The sequence below is a fragment of the Phaseolus vulgaris genome, chromosome 5 (genome assembly GCF_000499845.2).
Source record: "Phaseolus vulgaris cultivar G19833 chromosome 5, P. vulgaris v2.0, whole genome shotgun sequence".
Classification (NCBI taxonomy): domain Eukaryota; kingdom Viridiplantae; phylum Streptophyta; class Magnoliopsida; order Fabales; family Fabaceae; genus Phaseolus; species Phaseolus vulgaris.
This window is the reverse complement of record NC_023755.2, coordinates 2,083,604-2,105,879: the sequence shown is the minus strand read 5'-3', so window position 1 is coordinate 2,105,879 and position 22,276 is coordinate 2,083,604. Positions and strand designations below refer to the sequence as shown.

The 22,276-nt window shown below is 32.9% G+C and overlaps 1 protein-coding gene across 2 annotated transcripts; it reads left to right on the top strand.

The window, feature by feature from the left end:
• Positions 1-1,270: 1,270 nt before the first annotated feature.
• Positions 1,271-20,903, top strand: LOC137834765 (alpha-N-acetylglucosaminidase). Of its 2 annotated transcripts, none has more exons than XM_068642943.1 (19): positions 1,271-1,642; positions 1,754-1,827; positions 2,153-2,364; positions 3,084-3,205; positions 4,207-4,292; positions 6,435-6,529; positions 6,724-6,805; positions 8,655-8,761; positions 9,361-9,391; positions 9,648-9,765; positions 11,783-11,833; positions 14,360-14,469; positions 14,561-14,663; positions 14,899-14,997; positions 16,402-16,512; positions 18,203-18,444; positions 19,735-19,972; positions 20,332-20,410; positions 20,497-20,903. In XM_068642943.1, exons 1-19 carry the CDS (start codon positions 1,433-1,435, stop codon positions 20,733-20,735), a joined length of 2,409 nt encoding a protein of 802 aa, XP_068499044.1. In that variant the 5' UTR covers positions 1,271-1,432; the 3' UTR covers positions 20,736-20,903. The 2 variants fall into 2 exon arrangements, with proteins under 2 accessions (XP_068499044.1, XP_068499045.1); XM_068642944.1 differs by having other exon boundaries at positions 1,281-1,642; positions 20,332-20,392.
• The last annotated feature ends 1,373 nt before the right edge of the window (positions 20,904-22,276 follow it).

The following is a 22,276-nucleotide window of genomic DNA, read 5'->3' as shown; positions in this document are numbered from 1 at the left end:
TTCCAAACCGCATTCTAGATTTGGTTACTAAGATTTCAAAGCAGTCGATAGAGAATGGTGGAAGACGGGTAAATCAGCTCAACGTTGCCCCTTTTAGAGATGTAGGGGAAACATGACTATGCACCATGTCATCCAAAGTGTAAAGGCCCATTTGGGTCACATATACATTAACATATTCATCGAAGTCGATTGTTTCATCATATTGGTCGATACTTAAACCTTTTCAATTAAGAGCAAGTTTGAAGTTCATTATTATGTCAATGAAAGAGTGTCGTCGAGCACCTCCCAATATTACTAAAGTGGTCGCCATGTGTGAAATTGTGATTTGCCTCCAATGTATGAGTTACCATAGTTGGGGGTGCTCGAGGTCGTGGGGACATATTTTTAGTCATCGATTTTTTGTATTTTTCCTCCTAGGGTTTTGACAAGTGAGTCCCTTCTAATCTCCTTGATTTCTTCTACATTCCTTTGCTTTATTTCGGTCATTTCCTTATAAAGAGCCAAAAGTAGAATCATGTGTTCGGTCTTGGTTACTCTTGCGTGTGCAGATCTTTGGTTGTTAGTCATATTCCTTGTAGTAGATACCATCAAATTCTTCATTATTCTTTCTTCCCTATCCCATGATTGGTGCCAATTTTTCTTGTAGGGATCGAGAATGTGTCTTTGTCTCTACCTTGTTGATTTAATTGTCCTACTTTTTGATTCCTTCTTAGGTCTCAGTCAAAATGGGGAGTACCTGCAAAATATTTTTTGACGCTCAAGTCAGTATTCAATGGTTAGACTATTTAATGCTATTGAAAACTTAAATTTTACTTGATAGTGTCAACCTATTTATAGAAGTGGATGAGGATATTGTTTGAAGTGTGTTGGATTAACATGACTTTCAAGATTAATTTTAGAAGTGGATGAAGATACAAATTGATTAGTGTATTTAATTTGTTTTAATTATTTTTATTTATTTATCGTTTTAGGTTTCCCACATATATTCGACAAGGTTTTCTAAAATCATTCTAAACTTATTGTTTCTTATATGATTTATCAAAATGATTTCGACCAAACATTATTTCGGTCATATTAATATGTTAATCACATACAATACAAATATTATATGTAAAAAAAAGAGAGGATATATCTTATTTTGTTTAATCTATATTTTTCTTCAAATAAAAAAATTAATTATATTATAATAACAATAATAACATAGGTAGCCAAATAACATTAGATTAATATATTAATGTGGATAAAGATTAAATATAGATGTAGACAATGTAGTTACATTTGTTGTTTAAATAATTATTTTTGTTTATTTGTGTGCGTGTCGACAATACCCACAGAGACCAATGTCAACGTAGTACCCATTTGGGTGTCTAAACCAAAAACCATGGCATAGGTATCAACACATTTTCCTTTGTCTTTGTGGGAAGAAGAAAAAATGTTGAAGTTGGGATTTGTGTTTCTGATTCTGATTCTTATCCCTTCACTGCCGGTGGCACTGTCTAAGTATGGAGTCATGGAGCCTTTGCTTCAACGCTTGGACTCCAAAAGGGCAGCTTCATCGGTGCAAGAAGCCGCAGCCGTTGGTCTTCTCAAAAGACTGCTTCCTACCCATTTGTCCAGTTTTGAGTTCAAAATAGTGTCCAAGGTCTTTTTCCTATGACCCTTTTATCTTTGTTAGTCTGCCAACTTGTTAGAGTCTGCATTTGCTCTCATTTTTTATGATTGAATGTTAGAATGTGATTTTTACAATTTTCAGGATGTCTGTGGCGGAGACAGTTGTTTTCTAATAAACAATCACAAGAAATCAAGCCAGAATGAGCCCGAGATTGTGTATGTGAGGAGAAATTTATGCTTAAGATTATGAGTGATTAATGTTGTTTTTTGTTCCTCCTGAGTTCCAAGTTTTTTAAACATTATGAGGTGGTTGTATTTCTTTTATTTACAAGTTGCAACTTGGTTTGATTCTTCTTTCTCTTTTCATTTCGTATATTTAAACTTGATTTTCATGTTATAATGCTAATGGGGTTCTTGATTTGTTCTACCTGTGGTAAAATTTCCTGCATTGTAATCATCTGCTCATGGATATGAACATTTAGTCTGTTTTGCTGTACTTCAATATTAATCTGATACTGTCATGTATTTGTATATTTGTCAGCATTAGAGGAACCACTGCTGTTGAGATTGCATCTGGTCTCCATTGGTATCTTAAGTATTGGTGCGGTGCTCATGTCTCATGGGATAAGACAGGTGGCATTCAGACAACTTCAGTCCCTGAACCAGGGTCACTACCCCGTTTAAAAGATGAGGGTGTGAAGATTAAACGCCCTGTTCCATGGAATTATTACCAAAATGTTGTTACCTCTAGTTGTGAGTATCAAAATCAACTTTCTGAGGACCAAGACATTTCTCTCATTTCCATTCTGAGAATTTGAATTGATGTAGTTGAGTAGCTAACAAGTGGCAATGTTTAAAACTTTGTTTCCAAAAAGGGTGATGATGATCTTGTTAGTCAGTTGTTCCAAAAGGGGATGAAGTTTGAGAAAAAGAGATAGAGAGGAGGACAAGAAATTCTGTTATTGTGTGAAAATGAATTCAACCCACCTACAACTGAATTGCAACATGTATTTATATCTCAAGATCTAAGTAACTGACAATTTTCAGTTGGTTGAAAGAAAAACACAAGCTACTTCTATACAAGAAAGTAAAATAAAAAGGAGGAAAACTATACCTCAACACTTGCAAAAAATAAAATTAGGTACGTTCTGAAGATCAGATCGGTAGCCTAACATATTTGTGCTAAAGAAAAATGCTGTTGAAGTTCCTATCAAGATTTATAAAAATCAGAAGGAAGTTTTAAGGTAATGCTAGATTCCCTTAGACATATAAATAACCATCTTATATTTCCTCCGATTGGTAAATGTAAGACTGTTAAGTTGGATGAGTTGGTCTTCCCATGTTTACCTTACAAATCCATTTGTGTGTAGCAAATATTGGATTTTCAACTGACATTATTTCCTCATATTAAGGCCGAATGTGCCTTTACAAGCAAAGATCAGAAGCTGACTATTCTTCTTGGTTCTTTGCAGATTCATATGTTTGGTGGGACTGGGAAAGGTGGGAAAAAGAGGTAGACTGGATGGCACTTCAGGGGGTGAACCTACCCTTGGCATTTACTGGGCAGGAAACAATTTGGCAAAAGGTTTTTAAGGTGAAGTGCTATTTACATGCTTGTTTGGAAACAATCTGGATACAGCTGGGTTTAAGAAAATGAACCCCTTAGTTTGAGGGTATTAACTGAGCCAAAGATGCTATATAAAGCTTTTTTCCCAATCAGATAGTATTTACTCATTAAATCATTTTGTACCTAGATACATGTTACCGTATTAGAAATTCAGTTTTTTTATTCAAATTATTATTAGTGATATCAGTTTTTTTGTTGCTTTTTTCCCAACCTCTCATTCTAACTTTTGCTGCATTGCATCAAGTATGATTTGTTGCTTGTTTTCATTTCGGTTTTGTTACTGTGATTGATTATGCGATATGTGCTTAAGCTTAGATGAATTATAGAGAACGGGTGTTTATTTGGCATGTCCTTAAGCATATGTTGTTGAAAATGATAAAACTGGACCAGAAATAGATTAATAGTATAGTGTTATAATGGAATTCTGCACCTTATGTACGAGGTAAGTCGGTACAGAGAATAGTAGAAACTCTCTTTTCACTTACTCTAAACCTAACATAAAAGAAAACTTCTGATAACCCAGACACTTTGGGAGGCCTGTATAAAATCAGTTCAGTAAATAATATTTGGTAAAGTTCTAGAAGTTTAAAGAGCAATGCTTACCAGCATCACATGTCCGGGGTAAAGTGGTACTCTTAGCTGCTTTGCTTGCTCTGCTCTTGGACTTTTTTCTTCCTTTACTATTAATGTTTTTCATACTTACTATTGTTACTATTATTGTTGTTAATGAGGGAGTATACCTGCTGTATAACATATAGGAATTATATGAAGCGGTGTGGGAAAACATGGCCACATTGAGATACACATGACTCTTAACACTATGTAATTATTGGAATCTTTACCTGATCGCCTACAAAAATTTAGATGCATTGCTTGAATCTTGTTGATATCATTTATTCTCATCAGAATAACTAATTATTATTTTGACCTCTTTTAATAGTTATTTGACTAGTGTCTTCTAATTGTAGGATTTTAACATTACTTCAGTCGACTTGAATAATTTCTTCGGTGGACCTGCTTTCCTTGCTTGGGCTCGCATGGGAAACTTACATGGGTAGGTGAAAACAGTATGTAAACCCCATCGTTGGTTTTCAATTGTATAGAAGCCTAGGAAATGGTCTAGCAAATTTAGTTGTTTTGAGTTTCATATTCATTTTTCATTCATATTTCATGTTGCAAAAAGGAGGACGCCCCTGCTGAAATTTTTATACATTGAAAAATATTAAGAAAATTATAATGGTTGGAGAAAAATTAACAAAAAGAAGTTATTGTTTGGTGGTACAGTTTCAAAATCATTGGAAGTTTGCAGACCTTGTTTCTGTTGTTCTTAAACTCAAGGTCTGGTGGGATTGCCTAGGTAGACTTGTTCTGCATCCATGTCACCATCAAGAAATGCTTTCTTCTAATGCGACAAATACCGAATACCCAATAGAGGAATGTTGAAGATCCCACATCGACTAGAAATAAGGTCAAATTATAATATATAAGTGAGGTGTGCCGATTTTGTGAGGTTGAGTTAGACATAAACCCATTTGCTAATATGGTTCAGAGCCTATCCTAGTCAAGTTTTTTGGGGCTATTATGCCACTGTTAGTAGAAATAAGTTGTTAGTTTTTGTACAACTGTCAGTTTTACAAAACAATAGCTAAATGTATCTAGATGTGTTTACAAGTAGCTGATATATGTACTCCTAATATTATATGTGTGAATGAAACTAAAAAAATTCTCAGTTCAATTCAGTTTCTCTTAGATGGCATCTAGAGTTTTTCTCAATGATCCATCTTCATCTCATGCGATCGTCTTCGATTAGAGTTCTGTGATTGTTTTTTTATTCGATGTTTTGTGATCATCCTTGTTGATTGCGGTTTTGTCAATTGTTCTTTGCTTTGCATCTTGAGCATTTTTTCTTCACAATTTGCTTGCTTCTGCGATTGTCAATTGTTCTTTGGTTCTTCATTTGTTCTCGTGATTCTGCAATTGTCTCTAATTTGTGGTTCTGTGGTCGTTGTTCTTGGTTTCGTCAATTGTTCCCTACTTTTTCATTCTCATGGTTCTATGATCGATTTTGATTCAATGTTATGTGATCATTTTTTATTCAATGTTATGTGATCGTCCTTGCTAATTGTAGTCTCATCAATTGTTCTTTGCTTCACATCTCGTGCATTGTTCCTCACAATTTGCTTGTTGCTCTTGTTAAGTTTCAGTTTCCATGGCTTCTACTTCACAGACGTTTCCAACTTCAATAGTTGAAAAACTTGATTATAACATATAAGTAGGATGCAATCCTTATCTTACAAGCCGATTTTGTGAAGTTGAGTTAGACGTAAACCCACTTACTAAGAAGGAATAGTCATTGTTGGAGATTCTACATCATTGAGAGATATGACTTAAATAAAGTATATAAGTGAGTACAAATCTTAGCTTACAAAACCATTTTTGTGGGGTTGAGTTAGGTCTAAAACTTGCATTCTAAGATGGTATTAGATTCAACCTTATCAAGGATTGTTGGTCCTGTTGGGGCACTTACAAAAGTCTTGTTCTACGCTCAAGATGTCTAGTCCTTGGTGTGAGAGAATATGTTGGAGATCCCACATCTTCCCAAGATATAAACCTCGCTTTACAAGCTGGTTTTGTGGATTGAGTTAGACTCAAAACTTACATTCTAAGAATCATAAGAAATGAAATTGTATATTGGATGCTACAACTATTGTCTATTTTCAAATTGGAAACATCCTTTTTAGCTATTGGGAGATTTGGATGACCTAGTCTATGCTGTGACAATTTTACACTTGGTTATCACATGGAGCTGAAATAACTGCAAGTGATACTTGCAACCTCAGCTTGTTCATCAGGACTGTTAGAACTGTAAAGATGTATTGCTTTGCACATTTCTTAGCATTGCTAATCATCTTCCTTGATTCCAAATCTGGAAATTTGCAGTACGAAAGAATATAACAATGGGTCTGGCACTGTTTTCTTTTATTTTAGCTTTAGAGAACCAAAATTAAAAAATAAACAGTTTAATGAAATTTTTGAAAACACCTACCCTAATGTCTTTTATTGAAAGGATGACTATCAAAAAATAGGAAACAGAGCCAAATGATCAAACTGCTAAAAAAACTACTAATAAATCATATATAATAACACTTCTGAACTGAATGTACTTTGGTTTCTAATGAGATCTATCATTTCACAGCTGGGGTGGGCCTTTATCTCAAAATTGGTTAGATCAACAATTGGTGTTACAGAAACAGATAATCTCTCGAATGCTGGAGTTGGGGATGACACCAGGTATATTTTCACCATAAAAGCTGAAGTTTTGTTTTCCGTTTCATTCTTTTTAATATTAACATGTATATGAGTGTGGCTTTGTGATTTTCACTGAGGCATCCAGATTCACTGAGGGAAAAGTGGTTTTGCTGTCTGGAAATGTTTTCCTCATTTTCTAAATTTGGTGCTCTGATTTAACATTGACTTTGTTCTAGTTCTTCCATCCTTCTCTGGGAATGTTCCAGCCGCTTTGAAAAGGATATTCCCTTCGGCAAAAATAACTAGACTTGGTGACTGGTATTTCACTTCTCTTTTATTTGCTTGTTCATTTTTCAATCATATTTTTCTGTTAATTTTTAGCTTGCATGATTTGCTGAAGAATTCCAAAGAAGTGTATTGAAATTGATTGAGTGCGCACTGTACAGTACTTAAGTCATGTAGAAAATCTATATATAGACTTTTAATAGACTAAGCCCTCCATTGTTTGGCTGAGAAGAGAGAAATAAGATGGATGAAAATAAAAAGGTTGAATGAAAATAAGCGAGAAATAAAGTGAAAGTTGAACGTGTTATTGAAATGAAATGAAATGAATAGGAGATAGAAAAGAGGTAGAGATTAATGCAAATAGGTGAGAAATAGTACAGTGGCTTTTCTAATTTTAAAATTATTTTCACTCCCTTCTCCCCCACCAAACAATAGAAATTAATTCCATTATCTTGCCTCCCTTCAATTTTATCACAACCTAAGAAACAAAAATGAGCACAATTTCGTAGGCAAAATGTAAATCTGGTGTGATTTCCTAAATAATAGTTCTTGTGAAACTATATGCAATTAACATTGATTTGTGAATCACTTTAACATACTTGTAATTTTAGGAGAAGAAAATGATCTTTGTTATTATTTATTGATCAAAATTCTTGAGTTATATAGCCAGAGATGGCAAGGAAATATTTGAGCACCCTAATTACAAAATAAATTTGAGGAAAAGATAGAGAGAAAATAGAGGAGAGTTAAATAAATCAGATTTGAATAATCTAAATTTTGGATTAGATTCAATTCCTCGTAATTGATTTCAATTTCATGTTGAAAGCCAAAGCAACGAGTGGTTACTTCTACTTTTTTAGTTTTTGGATGTGACTTTAGGAGTCAGAATCAATTTTGGTGGTTATCCAAACACGGACTAAATAGGGACTGATAATGTAAAAAAATATGGGTGGATGTCATCCTATATGTACCCGTGGGTATGTCATTCATGTTAAATATTTTTTTTATTAATATATATATATATATATATATATATATATATATATATGTCTATAGACAATTTATGTTTTGGAGTTTAGTTTTATTTGAATACATACTTTAGAGGGAGTGATTCTTAGATAATTTGAATAATTTTATTTTTGCAAAAATGTAAATCTTATACACTTATATTATCATAGAAAAATGATGTACAAATGTGTAAAATATTATCTCTCTTTTTTATATATTTTGGGAGATATCCATGGATATATGTGCGTTAGAGATCCCACATCGACTAGATATATGACTAAATTATAGATATAAGTGAGTGTAAACCTCATCTTACAAACTGATTTTGTAAAGTTTAGTTCGGTTTAAAGTTTAATTTCTAAGATGATATCACCTAGTGAGGTTTGTTAAGCTTATTGTGCTACCTGCTATCGGACCATTATAGGACAATATACAAATATCTAGTTCCATGATTGAGAAGTCCAGTCCTAGGTGTGATGAGGTGTGTTGAGGGTAATGGAGTGGTTATGGGTGGAATTTTCATCTAGGGCGGGTAGCTACAGTTCCCACCTCACATTAGTTTGATTCCTAATCTTAAGTATTTAAATTCCCTAGAATAATGGAGGATAAAATTAAACATATATGAATAATTTGATCTTGATCTTACCTACCTAAACCTTCTATCATTCTTATTTGAAATTTAAATTTAAAATAAAAGCACGTACAATTGTTGGCAATACAATGCATGAAGTAAACATTATTCTATCCTAGTGTATAATGCTTTTTTAGTAACTGGTTTGTTTTTATTTGTTGTTCATAAAGACCTTTTTTGAGTTTAAAAGCTTCATGTCTACCATGTAATTACCATTGGAGGCTTTTTATTATTGTTTTCCAGGAATACTGTTGACAGTGATCCTCGCTGGTGCTGTACTTACCTTCTTGATGCCTCTGATCCTTTATTTGTTGAAATAGGGGAGGCTTTCATAAGGAAACAGATTAAAGGTGTGTTTATTTTTTTTTTCTTTCCCCCACTTTTTCTTATATGGCTATTCATGTCATTTTTGGGATTCCTACACTACTGTTTACTTCAATCGTAATATAACCTCAATAAAAGCACAGTTGCTTAAAGGTTTTGTGATGAGACATGTAAATGTGTTGAAATCAGTTAAGGGGAATGGGAGGACTCTGAGACAACTGTCAGGTGGGCCTTTAAAGAAGTGAGTGTGGGAAGAATGGGAAGAGTTATGAGTATGGTGGAGGGAGGGGATGAAGGAGTATTGAATCTGTGAAAGTAATTCTAAGAGGCTTAGATCTTGAGGTAGAGTATAAGAGTTGTGAGTTTTTGTTTTCTTTTCAATCTCACCTCTACTCTCTCTTCTTACATTCCTATAATTAGAACATTGCTCTATACTGTTTACTTTTCTACTAGTGTGAATACTAGGATCTATCACTTTCTTTACTTCTTTTTAAATTTAAGGTGAATGTGTTTGCTATAAAAGGCTAGTCTTTGGGTGATGACTACAATGTTCTGTGCTTTTTTCTCTCCTCTTGTCCTTGGCACTGCCTACCTCAATCCTGACATTTTTTTTTTAATTTTACAGAATATGGGGATGTAACGGACATTTACAACTGGTAGACTCACTTATATTCCACACTTAACACTATTTTTTTTTCTCTTGGACAGTCTGGTTACAAGTTGATGATCTACCATGTCAATCTATTATTCCTTTTTTTCTAATTAGGATTTTCCATTTTTCAACATGCACTGTCACAAAGTAGTTGACATTTTTAAATTAGTCTTAACCACACATATGCAATGTTGTAACTTGCTGGAGTGTTTTTTTTATTCTCTTGGTTGCCAACATACATACTATATTTTTAACTGCAGTGACACATTTAACGAAAACACCCCGCCTACCAATGATCCGGAATATATATCAACTCTTGGAGCTGCAGTATATAAAGGGATTTCCAAAGGTGACAAGGATGCTGTCTGGTTAATGCAAGTATGCTTCAGGATCTTCTGGTTTCCCTTTTAATTCCTTATGTACCTGATAGAAGACTGAAATTTGGTATTTAGACTCACTAATTAAACAGAAAATTACATCAGGAACTGCCCTAGAGTTGTAACAATCCCTACAGAGAGTAACACTGATGGAAAAACTTTCACATGCACTTCTCTCCCCACTTCTTTCACACAGGGTATTTTCTATACAAATTTTACATAGTAACTTCTCCTAAAAACTTAATAACTACCTACCGTCTGACCTTGTATAAAATAACAGCTCTTAAAATACATAACTGAACTTAATTAAACAAAACAATCAATTAATAGACTTGAGAGTTTGAATTCCAAAGTTTAAGAGAAAGTAGTCAGTATATACAATAGGAAGTGATATTTTTCTAACACTTCCTCTTATACTAGAGCATATAAGTTACATGAAAGAGAGAATAGTACATTACAAGGAAAAGGTATACCCTATAACACTCAATTCTTGGGCTAGGTACATACACCCAAAAAAGCAGCTTTATCTAAGTTGTTCAATACAATAACAATAGTACATTACAAGGAAAAGGTATATACCCTATAACACTCAATGCTTGGGCTAGGTACATACACCCAAAAAAAAAACAGCTTTATCTAAGTTGTACAATTCAATAACAATCATAATTTTAACACTCCCCTCAAGCTGGAGCATATAAATTGTATGCACTAAGCTTGGAACCTAACTGAATTCTAGGCTCTCAATTTCTTAGCGATAATATATGCAAGTTGGTCATTAGAGATTGTTGGAGATCCTACATCGACTAGATATTAGGACATTATTTCATAGTGGGTGCAAACTCACCTTATAAGCCGGTTTTATGAGGTTGAGTTAGGCTTAAAGTTCACTTCTTAATATGGTATCAAAGCCATTTAGAACCTATCCTAGTGAGAGTTTGTTGGCCTTATTAGGCCACCCCCCATCAGGCCGTTATCAGACCACCCATAATATATAGTCTCACGCACGAGTTGGTAGTCTCGGCACGAGGAGTGTGTTGGAGATCCCGCATTGACTAGAGATCAAGACAATTCAATCTCTTGAAGGAGTTGTTTAATCTACACAAGTAGTCACAGCCATATATTTATAAGCAGCTTCTGCACTGGATCAGACAATAACATTTTGTTTCTTGCCCTTCCAAAATACAATATGAATACATAATATCCTGTGTTAGGCCCTCTATCAATGGGATAGTTAGTCCAATCTGCATCACAATACCCTATAATTTGAGTATTTCCTATTGTCTGCCAAATAATTGTCATAACTGCTGCTAATCCCATCGACACCATGTGTTATTTAATTCTAATTTTATAGGCATCTCAATTCTAGGAACAACTGCTCTAAAATGATCTTGAATATAAAGTACACAAGAGCCTTATTCTCTAACCCTTAAAGATAAACTAGCTTGATACCTCCATTATCTTCAACGATATCCTTCTCATTACCCAGTTCAAATATGTTATTATAAATATTATTTTTGTTATTCTGTGTAAATTTCTTGTAAGTTTTTCTTGACAGTTTTATATTAAAGTCATTTTCACTTTTTTAAGATCCCAACTAGGCAAATAGCGGACAAAGAGGGTGAATACGTACAACATTGTTTCTAGGCAATAGGCCTTCGATCACACATATAGTTTCATTGATTTATAATTTCGTTAAATCCCATTTTTTTTCGTTTTCTCAGTATAGATTTATATTTCCAGTTTTCTGAAGTAGATTTATTTTTTACTAAGGTTTGTAGTTCTAGCTACTACGTGGAAAGTTACAAAATAAATATAGCACAGAGAACATAAATACTCTGTACTCCCTAATCACAGGCATGATGCATTTAATTTTTGTTTCTTCTTCTTTGGATGCTTTATATTATAGTTGCTCGCATTGCTGAAGAGTTACAATTATCTTATTTATCCAGTTTTTTGGTGAAATTTTTTATTTCCCTTATACAGTTATTTGTATCTAACAAATATATATGAATTTGCAGGGCTGGCTCTTCTACTCTGACTCTTCATTTTGGAAGCCACCTCAAATTAAAGTATGACATCAGAAACAGACAAGATACCTTCCCGTTTCCTTGAGTATATAAGCCCTACCAAAGAAGCTTAAGCCACTTGTCTTCTATATGAAATTCATTTGTGTAGCGTAATTAGGGTTCATAAATTTTCAGAGAATAGAGAGAAGAGAAAATGATTTCTTTACAAGTGAACAAATGATTACACACTTAACATTTGATGTTAGCTTTATATAGCTGAACTAGTTGTTAACTAACCTCTAACTAAATGACAATTGTTAGATAGTTGTAGAACCTAAACTAAAAAATACAATGGACCTGAGTGACTACAATGTAGACAAAGGGAAAATACAACACGAAGATGCAGAGTGAAACTCTATACTCTAGAGGGGTGAAATCTGTATATTGATAAATGTGTGAAAATGAAGGACTTGCAGGTGCTTGTTAAACACACAAACAAAGAAGAGATCCCATTTCTATATTATCACAGACAATTTGAGGAATAGTGTGAGGAACTTTTAGTGCAAAGAGTTAAGGAATCCACAGGACCTTAGAAGTAGCATGAGCAAGGTCATCACTGTCTTCTCCATGATTAAAGGAGGTCAGAACCAAAACTCTGATACCATTTAGGTTGAATTTTTTTTTTTTCTCTATTTGAAATCAGAATAGGGTTACAACCAGTATTTATGTAGATCAACTATGCTACAAATAAGGAAAATAAATCTCCCATAAATAGGGTGGAAAAAAAAAAGAAACAAGATATAGATAGAAAACTTCATAAAACATGTACAATCTGATTTGGTTCAGAATTATCCCTCTTAGAGTTTATCCTACAAATCTGGCCAGCTTCATCTACCAGAATCAATTGGAACAACCAGAGATAGTTTTACCCATTAAGCCGAAAAGAGGTGGTTTTGGCAGAATGAGAATCTCCCAAAAACTACCCTTTGTTCGTGTTTTGGAGGCTGCAAATATTGATCATAGCTAATAGCTGAGGAATTGTCAGTCACTGCTGTAAATCAGTGGAGAGAGATCGAGCTCTAATGCCAAGTAGAAAATGTGGAATATTATTGATGAATAACTGCAGTATTCCTTTTTTTTTTTAATAATGGGCATTTACATCAGGTGATTTCCTACTGGGAAAACTAAATCCTAAATTAGGAAAATAGAATAAGATGACAATGAATTATCTAAAAGACGCAAAAATAAAAAAAGAACAGAATAATTATACATGAAACTAAATAATTACTAGATATATTGGTAAACAAAATTATTACAGAATCAAACTTAGTTACAGAAATATATGAGGGAATCAAATAGACTCTTTTGACACTGTAAAAAATTAGCAATGGAGAAAATAAATTTTATACTTGTAAAACTTACAGCATTTGAAAGGAAGTACACATGGATTTAATCCTAAAGTTATTATGACAATAACACTTGAGAGCATGTAATGTGAAATTAAAGATTAGAGCCATGAAAGTAATAGTTGGTCTTGTTCCCGAGCAAGATATGAATTGGAGACATGATCTGCATCGTGATTAGGAATTGATTTGATACTTTAGAGGAATGTGGATTAGCAAGATGGTTGTGCAAATGCTGCACCGGTTCAAACTGTGGATACCAAAGGAGGATACTCTAATAAATTGAGTGTAAAAGTAGATCAAAAAATGGCACCTATCTCTTGATACCATATCAGGGTTCATAATTTTTCAAAGGATTGAGAACTTGATTCTTTACAAGTGAACGAATGGTTAGACACACTAAATAGTTGACGTCTTTTTATATGGCTGATCTAGTAGTTAACTAGCCTCTAATTAACTTACTATTTAACTATCATTTATCAGGCTAAACTGAAAAATATAATGAGTTGAAAGATTGCAAAGTAAATGAAGCGAAAATACAACATTACGATGCAATGTTAAACTCTATGCTCTAATAAGTCTGAAATGGTCAAAATATTACCCTTTCCAGATTGTAATTTTTGTGTAATTTCCCAAATAGAGTCAAGCAAAGCTGGAATATAAAGGCAGTGTTGGTTAGGAAAAAACCAAGTTATTGTAACCTCATCTCGGTGAAATCTTCTTATTTGTATTAATTATAAACTCACTGTTGGCAGAATGATTCTCATAAGATTAGAGAGATACCTCCATTACATATTTATTTCCCTTGAGAAAGTTAATATCATTAAAACTCAGTTAATCATCAGTGGGCTTTAACCTAATATAGATTAGTAAGATGTGCTTAGATATAGATTAATAAGATGAGCTCAGATGAATAAGGCTTCTCTTGTGAGTGTTATGAAATTTCAGAATAATATGATGATTAGTTTCTTCAGTTACTAAATCATTTTGGCAAAATGACCATTAACTTCTTATTTCTATGTGGTGGTAGTATCAAGATCCCGTAATACTGATGTATCAAATTCTTTATGCATTATAAATCTTTTGTTTGCATCTTCTATCTGGTTTCAGTCTGCAAGGTAATTCTGTTTAATGCCAACCCTCCATCTTCAAATTGATTTTTTTTATTGAGTGATAATATGTGCAGGCCCTTTTACATTCTGTTCCATTGGGAAAGATGGTTGTTCTTGATCTGTTTGCTGATGTAAAACCAATATGGAAATCTTCTTCTCAGTTTTATGGTACTCCTTATATCTGGTAATTAGTGCTTTGTTACCTCTTGTTACTGGTCTATACAGGATTACAATATTCCAAACAGTTAAGCTTTCTCAATCACACTCTGCATCAGGTGTATGCTTCATAATTTTGGTGGCAATATTGAAATGTATGGAACACTTGATGCAATTTCTTCTGGGCCTGTTGATGCTCGTTTCAGTGCAAACTCAACAATGGTACTGGCAATATTTCCCGTATCACATGAACATATTGGCATTTATGATATCAACATAACTTGAGATTTTATTTGTTAGAACCTAGAAGCCAAAATGGGACAAGCATGCCGGTAACTCTATCTTTGTTTTAGTATAAAATATCTTCAGATGTTATCTGAAAAAAGGAACATTGAGTGATTATGTTGATTTATGACTAGCACATTTTGTTTTAAAAATTTTGGTCATTTTTTGGCAGGTAGGTGTTGGTATGTGCATGGAAGGAATAGAGCATAATCCCATTGTTTATGAGTTGATGTCTGAAATGGCATTTCGTGACAAGAAAGTTGAAGTTCCGGTAATGTTCATAAGCTCTCTACTGCAGTTGTTTGAATTTGCTTGGAAAATTCTCTCAGCCATGTGAATTGGTATACTTTAAAATTGCAAAATAAAATCCCTCAATATTAGTTTCCTATGTTCTTATTTTATAGATTAGATTCTTCAAGTAATCATACAACAGCTAACGGTTGTAGTTGGAGAGTCCATTGCCTTAGAACTATAGGCCAAAAAATCCCATAATTCTAGTGTGGGGGTCAACTCCCATATGTAGCAATTGAGTGTAGCACAATACCTCCACTTACATACACTACTTTGGCGATGTGAGTTCTTCAATACGCCGAGGACTAGACAGCTTAAGCTTAGGACTAGGGGGGCTCTAATACCATCTTAAGAAATTGGAATTCAAACGAAACTCAACCTCTCAATACTGGCTTACAAGGTGAGTTTTACGCCTACTCATAAACTATAATTTGACCTTATCTCTAGTCGATGTGGGCTATTCAACAATTACATTAATTATACTTTGTTTTATTAGAAGATGTGTGTGTTAAAGCATTATGTTTTTTGGCTTCCCAACTATGTTGGCACCACAAATAACCATAGTCATTGGCATCACCCGAAGTAACATAAAAACAAGTAAAAAATTCATACAAACAAGTGGGGTGATTAGGATAAAACCCACTAAGAAAACCTATAGCGTGGCAGTGGAAATCTATCCCTAAAGAGTACAGGATTTAAGAAATCAGTCCCAGCAAGAGAAATCCTGGGATCTAGAACCAAAGTCAGTAAGCTTATCAACTCACTAATTCTCCCTCCCCAAAACTGAGTAAATTGAGGAGTCATATGTTTAGATGATTCAAAGCAATTCAACCACATATATCTAAGCTTCCAGGAACAATACTTTTGTTCTTTAACACCTAGACAATAAATTGAGAATCACATTTAGCCCAAAGAACATTCTAGCCTTTGCTAAATGCAATTTCCAGCTCTAAACTTCAACATTTAATCCCTTGTGTATAATGAACACAAGGTTATGTATTTATAGATAAGAAACATAGAAAAAGTATGGGTTGATACCACTGTTGTCTCTCGAGAGGAGATTCACTAGGGAGATTCAAACACCAATGAGACATGAGTCACACCCACATAAGGAATTGACACCACCTGCAACCCAAAACCTTAGAGGAGAGAGAAAAAGGCCAATCCAATTACAAAATATGTTCTCTAACCAATTCTGCTGATTTATGCCATCATTGCAATTTTCAACTCTCCATTAATAAATGAATAAGAAAATCATTATTTTCTCCTAAACTACACCAAGTTGATGCACATTTAAAATATAGGTTTGGATCATTTGTCGAAATTAATTTTGTACATATCATTGAAACCTTTGTACGTGGATTGAACTTTATTATCCTTGTAGGAGTGGATCAAGAGTTATTGCAATAGACGATATGGTAAAGTTGTTCATGAAGTTGAGGCTGCTTGGGAGATTCTTTATCATACAATTTACAATTGTACTGACGGAATTGCAGTATGTATTTCACGTACTAATTTCTGTTTAGTAATAATCTCGTATAATATCTTTATTGCATCTTATAGAGTATTTCAGAGTACCTTATATGATTTGTTTCCTTATTTAATTACAATAAGTCTTCTTGTATGTCAGTTGTCTTATGCTTGTTCTAGTAGTATAGTGCACTAGTATTTGACCAAGTATTTTAGTATACATAAGGCCATATATTTTTTACTGCATTATAACACCATATCAATATTGTTAGAATGTAATTATTCATTATCTCTTACAGATCCTAGGAAATTTGGATCAATGATTCTGATTAATAGGCAAGAGTTTATTGAGTTTGATTTTGTAAATTAGTATGAATACATACTCTGTGGTTTGCATTAGACACACAACATTCAGACAACTCTTCCTTGTATGGTATAAGAAATTTTAGGTTTTTTTTATCCCTTTCTTTTCCTCCCAAGGAACCGTTACCATAGAGATTCAAATCATGAATTGTTTTTCATGTATTTTGAATGGTCAATCAAATCTTATTATGAATTCTAAGATACCAGGTACATAACTTGTATAACCTAAAAGATAAAATAAACAAAATCCTTAAACAACCACTAATTTTGATAAAAAATTAAAGAATATAATAAATATTGTATATTAATTTTAACTTTTTTGCTTTTCAAAAAAATTAAATAAAAAGAAGCCTTAAATGACAACTAATTTTATATATAAAAAATAAGGTAAATAGTTGGTTCAATACAATAAATATTCATATATTTTGTTTTTAGTACAATAAGAAAAAAATAACAATCTTAGTACTAAGCATTAACAACCTTAGTACTAAGCATTAACAATCTTAGTACAAAAGCATTAACTAGTAAAAAAGACCATTGTGCTCAAATACCTCAACCATTAACGAAATTCAAACAAAACTAACTGAATTAAATTGTATTAAGATTATTCTTTTTTTCCTTACTATAGTAAAAATGAAATATGTCAATACTTGTTGTACTGAACCAACTTTTTACCCTAAAAATATAGTAAAAATAAACAAATGTAAGAATAAATATATACTAACTTAAATAATATTAAGAAATTTTTATGAATGAAATAAAAAAAAAAAGAATCTCTAGACAACAACTAATTTTATATAAGAACACTAATATATATATATAGGGAAAGAGAGAGAGTGGTGGATCACGCCGGAGAAGCTGGTGACCGACTGGGTAGATATGAGGTACTGTGCAGAGAGCAGGGAGGGGATGAGAAGAGGAAGTGAAAAAAAACATAGAAATATGATACCATATTGAGAGTTGTTTGCAAAAGTCTTGTTTATAATGAAGAGACAATAATAAGGAACAAAATCAATACCTAATAATGAGAAATATTTGCTAAGATATTTTCCTATTAAATCATATGATATCTCCTTATTAATGTAATCAATGTTGAACCACCTCATTAAACAATGACTTGTCTTGATGTGTAAAACTTTTTGGTGAGATATTAGGTCCTTTGCTTACGTTGGACATTCTTGTTCAAGCAAATATTACCTTTTTGTGTGTTTGGATGTCTGTGCATGTTTGGGTGGTGGGAGATCTTAGGACCATAATGGGGAAGGAATAGAGTTGTATTGTAGTTCCTTTTGTTGAAATCAGTTTCTAATATGAATATTGATTGGGACAATTTGTCAATTATGTTATGTCAGGACCATAATCATGATTTCATTGTAATGTTTCCTGATTGGGACCCATCAAATTCTGAAACTGGCGTATCCAACAACCAGAAGAAGATTAACTTGTTGCGACCTGTAAATACAAGGTACTTATTGCAGGAAACACCTTCTGATAAGCCACGGGCTCATTTGTGGTACCCCTCTGATGATGTAATTAAGGCATTACAGCTATTCCTAGCAGGTGGGAAGAATCTTTCTACAAGTCTCACATATAGGTAATCTATTGAATTTAGTATATACTAAAAATTTAATTTCTGTTTAATCACTTATCAATTATTAATATGAAGCGTAATATAATGTTAAAATTTTCTTTGTAATAAATCACTTCTACTTTGTAAACATCCACATCATCCATATTTGACTAAGGTAGACCAATTTCTCTGCATGTCATGATACCAGATTAATCTTTTTAATTACTTTGTCAATAGTAGTGTTCAGGAAAACAATTTAAGAGCAATAGTTGGATAATGCACTACTTTAGACATCAAACTTATATTATAGAATTAGAGGTGTTGATTTTATTTGGTGGGAAGGAATTCTCCTTCATATTTCTTATGATTTGTTGAGATGGTCTTCCACATTTGAGATTTTCCTAGTGGGTCCCCCCACTTTTGTATTTCTTTTCCTTTATATATGCTATCAGGAATGCTGCAGATCATTGTTACAAGTTATAATGTTTGTTGGAGATCTTACATCAACTAGAGATACAACCAAATTATAGAATAAGTGTTTGTAAACCTCACCTTACGCTAGTTTCTGAGATTGAGTTAGCTTAATACTTTCTAAGATGGTCTTAGAGTCTATATTAGTTAGGTTTGTTTGGGCCTATGGTGTCATCTGCTACTGGGTCTCCCTCTATTCCCAGGCTTGTGATGTCCAATCCTTAACGTGAAGGGGTATATTAGAGATTGCACATGGACTAGAGATATGTCCAAATTATAGTATATGCAAACCTCACCTTAAAAGTCGGTATGTGAAGTTGAGTTAGACTTAAACTTCACTTTCTAAAAATGTTAACCTAATTAGGATTATACCCTGTGCATTGATGCTTTAACATCCTTATTTTCATTTAAAAAAGACATCAAACTTAGACCAACCTGCAAAAGTGATATGTTGCGTGAAAAAAATGTCAGTAACAGAATAAATATTTTATAATCATATGGTCTTTTCTTGAGGTATAAAAATATACTATGCTAGCTTAAGGATCAAAACTTGTGCATTGATCTATATAGAAAATAGAAATCCATGTAAAGTAAGCAAGTCAATCACTTCTCATGAATGGAATGATTATAAGTTTGGTGCTGTTTTATGTTCATCAAAGGAAGGAATAAAGTTTCAGGTCTCACCTGACAAAATTTGGTGAATTCCCAGTTTGCTCTATATTGGGAAGAAGTCAAACTTTGCTTTGCACAAAACTTTGCCCATGCACACACAATGAACATGAGAGATAAAAAGAGAAAATGATTTGGTCAACTATATCAAAAGTGCTGTCATCTTTCTGACAGGTATGACCTGGTTGACTTGACACGGCAAGTATTATCAAAATTTGCAAACCAGTTATACTACAAGGCAGTTTCTTCGTTTCAGAAGAAGAACATTGAAGCTTTGCAATTTCACAGCAATAAGTTCCTTCAACTGATAAAAGATATTGATGTACTGCTTGCTTCGGATGATAACTTTCTTCTTGGAACTTGGCTTGAGAGTGCTAAGAAACTGGCAGTCAATCCAAGTGAGATAAAGCAGGTAAGAGACAGGTGTTTACCTACAAACAATCCTTCACAGTGACACCTGTTTTCAGCAAATCATTTGGATTTTGTTGAAATTAATGATTTCAATTTTATCTAGTTAGCATGTTCTACTCACTACTGTGATAATGTGGTTATTCAGATGAAGATTGGGTTGGATCTCCATCTGACAAGAGATCCACCTCCAGATATTGCGTTTTTACTGGGAACATTTTTGTTGTCCTTCAATACAAAGTTTCATTTTATTTCTCATTCATTGGTTGTTCATAAATTAAGTCATTCTCATCTTGCTTATCATTGAGGTATCAGTCCACTAAGAAAATGAGATGGTTTAATGCGTTTACCTTTTCTCCACAGTATGAATGGAATGCTAGGACACAAGTGACAATGTGGTTTGATACCAATGCCACTACTCAGAGTAAGCTCCATGATTATGGTAAAAGCTGCCCTTTTAAACTTTGCTACACTATTCCAATTTAATTCTTGTTTTTGATGTTTTCTATTTGTCTGGTTTCTGATTAGCCAACAAGTTTTGGAGTGGACTTGTGGAAAGCTACTATCTCCCTCGAGCTTCAACTTATTTTAGTCATTTGTTAGAGAGCTTGAGACAAAATGAGAAGTTCAAGCTGATTGAGTGGAGAAAACAATGGATTTCACAGTCAAACAAATGGCAGGAAGGTAATGAGCTCTACCCAGTAAAGGCCAAAGGAGATGCTCTAGCCATCTCTCAAGCTCTCTATGAAAAGTATTTTGCAAAATAAATTGATCAACTGTTAAATTGGAGAATATCATTGCAGAAACCTAAGTGTTCATGTGTTATTTTCCCATGCTTGGCACTGGTAATACAATATCTCAACAATTGAGTTTTGAGCTACATGTTTGTTCCAAATGAGTTGTTAAACAATAAAATAGAATAATTTGTGATGGCATTCCCCAAGTTTTTTTCAGATTGCATAGTCTCATGCTTCTTTAACATTTACAATGATCTCTTTGAGGTTGCACCATGTAATGTTTTTTCAAATAGTTGATACTTATATATAAGGAGTATGAGTGTAATATAATTTATAGTGTACAATTTGGAAAAAAAAATAGAAGGGATTTTAATATAATTTACTAAAAAATATATATACTTTTACCTTTTGTTTTGGTAAATAACTATTTGGATGTAAATAATAGATTATAATCTAGTGCTTGAAAAAACGCAAAGGCTGCGGCAAAACTTTCACATTTTGGATTAGGTGTTTTGGAGGTTTTTTTCTCCAGAGTGGGGCTTTTGTTTTGCCTAAAAATGGGGTCCGTTTCAAAAAAATTAGGGGTAAGTCGTGCCACAAGACTTCATATGCAGAAGTCGTGCTAAATCGGTACGACTTAGACACGTCAACCTGAAGTCGTTCCAATTTGGCACGACTTTGTCCACGTCATTTTTTTTTATATTGAGTAGTGAGTTATGTAATATTTTAAATTAATTTGATACATAATTTTTCAAGGGTGTTAATTTTAAGCAATAAAAAAATATGATAATCGTGTATCGATCATGATTGACGGTAACGTAATATATTTATTTGAGAAGTGTTATTGTATTTAGAAAATAAATAGAGAATTATTTTTGTGGATAATTCAATTCCAAATAAGTTAAAAAGATGTTCACATTATAGATTATAGAACTGAATGTCACAATAGAAACAATTGTCCGACAGGTTTAATAATAAAATTTAATTCCAAGTTTGATTATTAATTTTCTAATTTTCTTTACCTATGTATTTATTTCTTCGTAAAAAATTTATTTATCAATTTAATTTCAAATATTACATAACTTATAATTCTAATTTTAATTAAATAATTATAATATATATTTATTTTAAAAAAATATGATGTGATCAAAGTCGTGTCAAATTTGCACGACTTCAGATTGACACGACTTACTCCATTTTTATAATTTTTTTAAACGTGCCCATTTTGGTGGTAAAAAAGGAAAAAAAAAAAAGCCCCCAATGGTAAAAGAACCTGTTTTGGAAATCAAATGTTTTCTTCAAGATTTACTTTTCTAGAAACTTGTATATTAGTTTTTACACTTTAAATTGTATTTTGTCGGATTAATTTCACATAAATAATTTTTTTTGTTAAAACATGGAGAGAGGAGGTGATACACTTAGAGAATGCACGGTCTTAAAAAAAATGTTACGAAAAGTAAATAAAACATTTCAAAATTATTAAAAATAATTTCTTCCAAAACCGTAATAAAATAACGTCAATTTTTTTTAAAAAAAATACAAAAAGTGTTGATATCTAAACAAAATGCCGA